General features: G+C 37.5%; 1 protein-coding gene across 1 annotated transcript in view; it reads right to left on the bottom strand.

Moving 5' to 3' along the window:
* CFAP54 (cilia and flagella associated protein 54) overlaps positions 1 to 8,269 on the bottom strand; it is a 602,528-nt gene that overhangs the window by 124,433 nt on the left and 469,826 nt on the right. The window contains 2 exon segments of the mRNA XM_042782173.1: positions 6,982 to 7,123; positions 7,681 to 7,779. Of these exon segments, the coding sequence (XP_042638107.1) occupies positions 6,982 to 7,123; positions 7,681 to 7,779 (241 nt within the window).

Raw genomic sequence — 8,269 nt, forward strand, 5'->3', positions numbered from 1 at the left:
GTTAGCAGTCAAATGCCTTAGGTAGTATGCCACCAGAGGTCCCTCTCAAAGTAGAGTCAATCTTAATGACGTATATGGAGCAAAGTTTTCAGAATCTACATTTGATACATTATAAAATGCAAAATAATAATGTCAGAATATCTTTTATTAATAAATGTAAATGAACTAAACTTGGCTATTATAAGTAAAAAATGTCAAGTTTTATAACAAAGAAAACTCAATTCTATGCCCTATCTAAAAACATATTTAAAATAAAATGATTTATAAAGATTGAAAATAAAAGGATGGGCAAATATGTACTGAACAACTGCATACATAAATAAAGTAAGATCTGTGATCTTGGTGTCAGACAAGGTAGCACTCTGGTCAAAAGCATGAAGTGAAACAAAAATGGGACCTTTATAATTTAAAGGGTAAAATTTACAATAAGGACATAGCAGTTACAAACATGTATGCCCCAAGCAACAGTGTTAGGAATACTAAAACAAAATCTACAGATATGTGAGAAGAAATAGAAATATATTAGTAATAAAACCAAACCTACGTTGGGTTTCCTAAGTAATAATATTTATGGAAGTAAGTTGTCTCAACTTCCTTCCACAGAGCAGCTGGTGAATTTGAACCACAAACCTTCTGGTTAGCAGCTTAATGACTTAGTCACTGCAACACCAGAGCTCTATATTAGCAACTGGAGACCTTTATTCACCTTGATGGATGTCAAACTATAACTCATAGGCCAAATGGACCCTGCTGCATGTTTATATACATTCCATGAGCTAAGAATGGCTTCATATTTTTAAATGGTGGAAAAAATAAAAAGAAATAGTATCATTTATTTTTTTCAAACAAAAATCATATGAATTTCAAATGTCATTGTCCATAAGTAAAGTTTTAATGGAACACAGGCATACTTATTCATTCATATATTGTTTATGGCTCTAACAGCAGAGTTGAGTAGATACCATATAATGCCTAAATATTTACTATCTGGCTGTTACAAATTGAGCTGTTTCCCCCAGAAAACGTGTTATAAATCCTAACCTCTATGCCTATGGCTATAATCCCATTTGAGAAGGGGTTGTCTTTGTTATATTAATGAGGAAGGATTAGTAAACGATGTATCTTGAGTTACTTTCTTTTGAGATATAAACCAAAAAGAAAAAATCAAACACACTGCCATCAATGCAATTCCAAATCATAGCAACCCTACTGCATTTCCAAAGTAATAAATCTTTACAGAAGTAGATTGCTCTGTCTTCCTTCCACGGTGGAGTGGCTAGTGGGTTTGAACCGCCAACCTTCTGGTTAGCAGTTAGATGCCTTGGGCACTGCACCACCAGAGCTCCTGTTTTGAGATATGTTGTGTGTGGTTGCTATGTGCCGTGGAGTCAGACCTGACTCATAGCGACCCCTTCTTGGGTTTCCAAGGCAGTATCACTACAGATATAGATTGCCCAACATTCCTTCTGAGGAGTGGCTAGTGGGTTTTAACCACCAGCCTTCTGGTTAGCAGTCAGGTGCCTTAGGCACTACGCTACCAGAGCTCCCATTTTGAGATATAAAAGAAACTAAACAAGCAAGTGAGTAAACAGAGATGGGAGAAGAGAGATGCCAAGCCACATGAAGATTACTCAGGAGCAGACGGGCAGAAGAGACAAGAACCTTCCTCCAGAGCCAACAAAGAAAAAAAAAAAAAGCCTTTCCCTAGAGCCAATGCCCTGAATTAGAGTATCTGGCCTCTTAAATAGAAAAATTTTTGCTTGTTAAAGCCATCCACTTGTGTTATTTCTGTAATAGCAGCACTAGATAACTAAGACACTAGCCATTTACACAAAATGTTTACCAACCCCTGACCTTATTCATAACAAGATAAGTAGAGAAAAATACTTGTTATTGTTAGTTGCCATCAAGCTGGACCTGACACATAGCAACCTCATGTGTAATAGTATGAAATGCCTGTGCTGCCTTCATGATTGTTGCTATTAAAAAAAACAAACAAACAACTCACTGCCATCAAGTCAGATCTGACCCTTCCTTCTGAGGAGTGGTTGGTGGATTTGAACCACTCGCCTTCTAGTTAGCAGTCAAATGCCTTAGGCACTATGCCACCAGATCTCTCTGTTGCTATATTTGAGTCCATTATTTCAGCCATATCATTTATATCATGTACTAAATTCTTATGGTTTGTCTCTGGGTTTTCTGTCCTACTATTTTGCTAAGTCTGTATTTTTTGTGCCAGTCACTGAAGTTTTATAATACCTTTGATGTTCCTCTTACACATAAAATTAGCTTCACTGAGGTTGGCTCTTTCATAAGCAACTGACTCAATCTCCTATAGCCTGAATGGATGCAGAACACACATACAAGCACACACAGCACTGCCACCACTACCACCACTAGCACAATGATCTCCATTCTCACCTACACATAAGTGATTTAACTACTGGGAATTTGAGGTGAGCTCTGGTGGCATAGTGGCTAAGGCATTTGACTGCTAACCAGGAGGCTGGCAGTTCAAAACTACCGGCCACTCCTCAGAAGGAAGATTGGGCAATCTACTTCCTTAGAGATACCACCTTGGAAACCCAAGAAAGGGTCACTATGAGTCGATTGATTTGATGGCAGTGAGTTTCGGTTTTTTTGTTTTTGTTTTTAATGTGTCCCTCTAGTTCCCCACTACTACTGAGAATTGTGTTTCTAAAAACGTGGAGTGAAGATATTAGTAAAAGACTGGGATCCTAGTTTTTAGTTGACATTGACCCTGGGTCTCTGAACCAGGATCAAGGCAATAAGGCAGGGACAAATCATATTATTTCAGCTGAAAGGTTTGCTCTGTTTCAAGAGGTAAAGTATGTACTAGGAGTCAATTGTAATTCTCTGTTCTACTCCACAGATCTCTTTTTACATTCTGACAATAAATTCACCAACATTAACTTTAGCATTACAAACTTACACACACACACACACACACACACACTAAAAAGTTGGGAGAGGCTGCACCTGTGTGGGACCAATGTTGTTGTTGTTGTTATGTGCCGTCGAGTCAGACCCAACTCATAGCGACCCCTCCTTGGGTTTCTGAAGCAGTATCACTATGGAAGTAGATAGTCCAACCTTCCTTCCAAGGAGTGGCTGGTGGGTTTGAACCGCCAGCCTTCTGGTTAGCAGTCAAGTGCCTTAGGCACAATACTCCTTTAAAAAGAACAAAAAAAGCCATTGCCATCAAGTTGATTATGACTCATAGTGACTCTACAGGACAGAGTAGAAGTGCCTCATAGGGTTTCCTAGGCTGTAATATTTACAGAATCAGACTGCCACATCTTTCTCCCACGGAGCAGCTGTTGAGTTCAAACCACTGAACTATTGGTTAGCACCCAACTACTTCACCACTGTGCCACCAGGGCTCTAGGAGTCCTAGAAGTTACTTTTAATCAAAATGTCTACCAGGATTTAACAATTTTTTATCCTGTTTATTTACTTATTTATTTTTTAAATTAAGGCTACAACACAACCAAGACAAAGAGATTGAGAATATTTGAACATAACAAATATCTTTGAGAATTAATATAAATCTGGTCCTATATAACCAGTACTATTATTTTAGGGTTCCTGCAAGACAATGTAGAGGAAACTTTACTAAATCGCACTAGGTGAATCAATCAATTCTCTTATTGTTCTGTAGATATCATACAATTGCTCTCCGGTTCTGGCAAGAAAATCTATATTCCATCCCCCACACCTGCCACCATACTTCTGATGGTCAACTTCTCTGTTGAAAAGATTTGCTTCCTCTTCTTTCCAGTACCTCATGTACACGTCATTAACATCTGTTCCATGATATATGCCTTCCAGAAAAACGTTCCTAATTAACTCATCCTACTTGTGCTCAGTGCCCTCAAAAGGTATATGTTTAGCTGTGGGCACAGTAATCTGCCTTTGTTAATGTGGTCCTCGTAAAAGTCAAATTTATAAAATTTCAATGTGTATACCTGTTTTGACTGTGCATAAATGGAAGCTAACATAAAGCTGCACCTCCTTTCCCATAGACAAAAATATCTGTGCAGTGTTCTGCACACAATAGCAATGAACACTGCTCACCAACTAGATTACAGATTAGTATTTGGATCATTTAAGCAAAGATTACTGAGGAGGTTTTCTTTGGGATGCTAATTTATGGTAATGCAAGGAAAATCAAACAACTTTTATTTGTTGCTGTTAAGGGATTTTGCCCTTTAGCAATTCATTATAATCTGAACCTCATTGCCATCTGGGTATTTGTGACAATCAGGTGGGGATTCAGAACCTCCCTCCAACAGAAATATTGAAGTGAAGGAAATCTCAAACATGAATTAATTATCAGCAGGAAAAGACTGGAGGGCAAAATTATTATTCTTAAAGAAGAGGCAAAATGCATAAACAGATTGGACTTTAAAATTCTGTAATTTCATAGTTAAAGTACTAAAGAAGTGCTAATGGTATGAAATGGAAATGACAAAAAATAAAATAGGACACATAAATGGAAAAACATAAAATCTAGTATTAAGTAGAAGTGAAATGCAGACTACCGACTCCACTGGCTCAGCCAAGAGCATTACATTAGGGGATGACATTCCCCATTGTGCACCCAGGACTAATATCACTGACTGATCACAGTAGCACCTCTTCCCGTTTTTCCATGGGGGTGTGTATCTCAGAATCCTTCTTGGATATCCACCAACACAGATTTAGTTTGTCACATGGGGTAGTGTCGTTTCAGTAAAGATTCTCGTCCCTCTCCCTCCCGTTGCAGGCAGATCCTTACATCACTGATGCTGGATTGGTCACATGACTTGCTATAACCAATGGCATGTGAACAGATGCCTTCAATGTGTTTGTGCAATTTAGCTTGACTGCATGCTCTGGTCTACTATGAGAAGAGCATATGCCAGGTAGCCACTGCCCATTTAGCTTGGGCCTCATAACAAACACACATGGAATATACCTGAGGCCAACCTACAAGAGAACTGAGGAGTGTAAGAATGAATTCTTTTTGTAAACTACTGAGTTTTAGGGTGATTTGTAACAGTATAATTCTGTCAATAACTGACTAACACAGCATGTTACAGCCCTAAAAACCAGTAGCGTACAGGGAAATGACTAGGATATAATAGATGTATCTTAGTAAGGGACCTGCATAAAGAAGAAATAGCCATGTTCGAAGATTGAATCATAGAGTCTTAAAATTTTCAGATTTGGGACTTATCCATAAATAAACTTAAACCCCTCAGTTTACAGATTAGGACAATGCAGTTGAGAGAAATTAAATAGTTTGGCAGAATCAGACATCATTTGAAGTCTCTTGGTTATTCATAGTGTACTTTTTTTTTTTTTTTTTTCTTTTGTAGCAAAACAATCATGCATGCTTCTAGGAGGGCTGCAGGCCTGGCATTTGGAACCAGGGTGGACTGTGCTGCCATGTGGTAACCAGTCCCCCTACTGGCTGCTGGGCTCCCAGACTTCCCAGTGTAGGGTCACTGGTTTTGTCCATGGACAGCTCACCTATGGCAACTGAAGGAAGATCCAGCAACTAGTCTGAGGTTCAGGCCGTGGCTCAGAAACCTGTTGAAGCACAATTCCACCAGGCATAATGGACATCGAATAAGAAAACAAAGCTTCGACGTAAAAAGCAAAGCTTCAGCAAACAGCTCTAAACTGGAAAATGGTCTAGCTCACTGTTCTTCAGGAAAGAGCCAAGAAGTGGGAGATTTCAAATCTCAACTCTTCAGCTAAGGTTGACTGAACACTAGCAGAATAAGCAGCTGCCTCCAGAAGTCATTTCAGGGGCTTTAGGAAGACCACTTCCAGATCCAGATTAAAGTTCAAACTCATCATCCTCTTTGGCTCAGTGCTAGCACCAAGCAAAATCAGAGCTCCATGTTACTGAAATGTTGATCCACAAGTCTCTAGTACTTGCTTCTCAGCACCTATTACACTGCTTAGCACAGAAGAAGCCCTCAATATTTTTCAAATGAATGAATGGACAAGTACATAAATAAATGTTAAATACTTAAGTAACCATTGATCATAGACATTTATGTTGTAGTTTACTAGCTAACAAAAGAGATATAAATAAACAAAAACATAAATAGTAGTAAGGTCAAGTTTAAATTCTGATAACCTCTCATTCATTAATTCATTTAACAAATACTCATACTGAATGATGGCTATGTTCATGTACTGTGTGATTTGCTACACGTGGAAGCCGGTTCCAGTGGATGTCAAGTTGATTCTGACTCATGGAGACCCCTTTTGCATCAGAGTAAATCTTTGCTCCACAGGGTATTCAATGATGGTATTTTGGAAGTAGACCACCAGACCTCTGTTTTAAGGCACCTTTGGGTAGACTTGAACCTCCAACCTTTAGGTTAGCAGCTGTTTACACCATACAGGGACTTGATAGATAGAACGCCAAATAAACTAACGAAGTCTCTGCCTTCATGGAGCTTACAGTAGTTTAATGGGAGAAAGAGGTTGAACCCATTCACACACACACACACACACACACACACAAACATACATAAACATGCATATAGACACATAATAACTAAGGAATAGAAAAGGAGCCAGATGAGAGTGTGGGAGTAGATACACATTTTAGCTTAGAGTATCAGGGAATATCCCTAAAGGAAACGTTTCCAAAAGATGCCACTTGTCCTATGTGAACTGCAAAATAAACAAACATAGATCTCTTTTCTCACAGAACCCTGTGTCTAAAACACAGCCCCTGACTGAGTGAAGTGTGAGTGCGCACAGTGAACTGAGTACCCTGCCTTGGCAGCTCAGCTCAGGTACCCCTCTCAGCTTCTGGAGGTTCCCCAAACCATTATCTCCTACAAGCTGAAAACTGGCACACCCATAAAAATCACCACAATTAAACCTTTGCAAAGTCATCACATATTACACATACCACATTTTTATAATATGCCTAGGCATCCAACATACCAAGCAAATAATCGGTATATGAAGACAAAAGATCCACAGCTGCAAATTCCGGGATATTTGGTAATGCCACCTGGTTAACTTGATCAATTCTACAATTCTTCTTTCCAATAAGCAGATTAATTGCCAGCACAGCTTCACTGACCTACGATGGAGGCATAAACAATAATTCATAGATGTAAGCTTTCTGATTCATAAATCATGCATTAGGTAAATAATATGAAAAAGTTGAATTCATAAGACAATACTCAATATAAACTGGAAGAAAAAAATAAAGATAATATATGATTTGCCAACATGTTTTGTTTTATATATATATATATATATATATATATATCACAGTTAAACAAATCATTACTGTTGACAATTTAATTAATGCATAAGTCACTTTAAATAGGCTACTTCACCTAGCTATGACAGATATTTGTCAAAATGTCAAATATGTGCACATGTGTATCTGTCAATATTTTCATTTAAAAAAAAAGAAAAAAAAAAGCTGAAATAAACATAGGTCTGGCTAACAGAGATTAAAAACATCTCACATATAAAGTGCATTTCTAACCCTTCCAAAGAAACATCACTGGCACAAATCCCAAAGAACGTAAAATTTTCCTTTCTCTTGTATGAACACATTGTGTTGCCCTGACAGCTGGAAGGTGGAGAATACAAATATGACAGTAAAAAATAAGATTCAATACCAACCTGTGCAGCAGCTCTTATTGCAATCCAGGCCAGTGAACTGTACATTTCAAATGTACTTATTGCTGGCTCTTTAATAGAACTCTGTCTTCTGGAAAAAGACTAAACACATAGCAAACGGTTTATGTAATGACTAACAAAGACATCATAAGGATTTAAGATAAATTTTCTTATTTTCTGAAGATGGCATTTTAATGGAATATTACCAAGTCATTAAGAATAATAATGTAACTATTAATATGAAAAGAAGTTCAAAATATATTGTGGAAAAAAAAGTATAGGTTATAAAACAATATGCAAAATATCCTACTTCTTAAGAAAATTTATACACATATATTCCATGTAAAAATAAGCAGAAAAAATTAACTAGTTATTCCTAGATTTTAAGAGTGATTAAATTATTTTTATCTTTTTAAAAGATTTTCTACAATAAGCTTGCATTATTTGAGTAACAATTAAATACATAAAACTGGCATTTAAAAAAATATATCATTTTGGGGGCGGGGCAAGATGGCGGACTAGGCAGAAGGATTGCACAGACCCTCTTCAACAAAGAAAAGGGAAACCAATTAACACAGACACAGAAGATAAT

Source organism: Orycteropus afer, unplaced genomic scaffold, assembly GCF_000298275.1.
Source record: "Orycteropus afer afer isolate SDZICR_OR568_19922 unplaced genomic scaffold, OryAfe1.0 scaffold00253, whole genome shotgun sequence".
NCBI classification, from domain to species: domain Eukaryota; kingdom Metazoa; phylum Chordata; class Mammalia; order Tubulidentata; family Orycteropodidae; genus Orycteropus; species Orycteropus afer.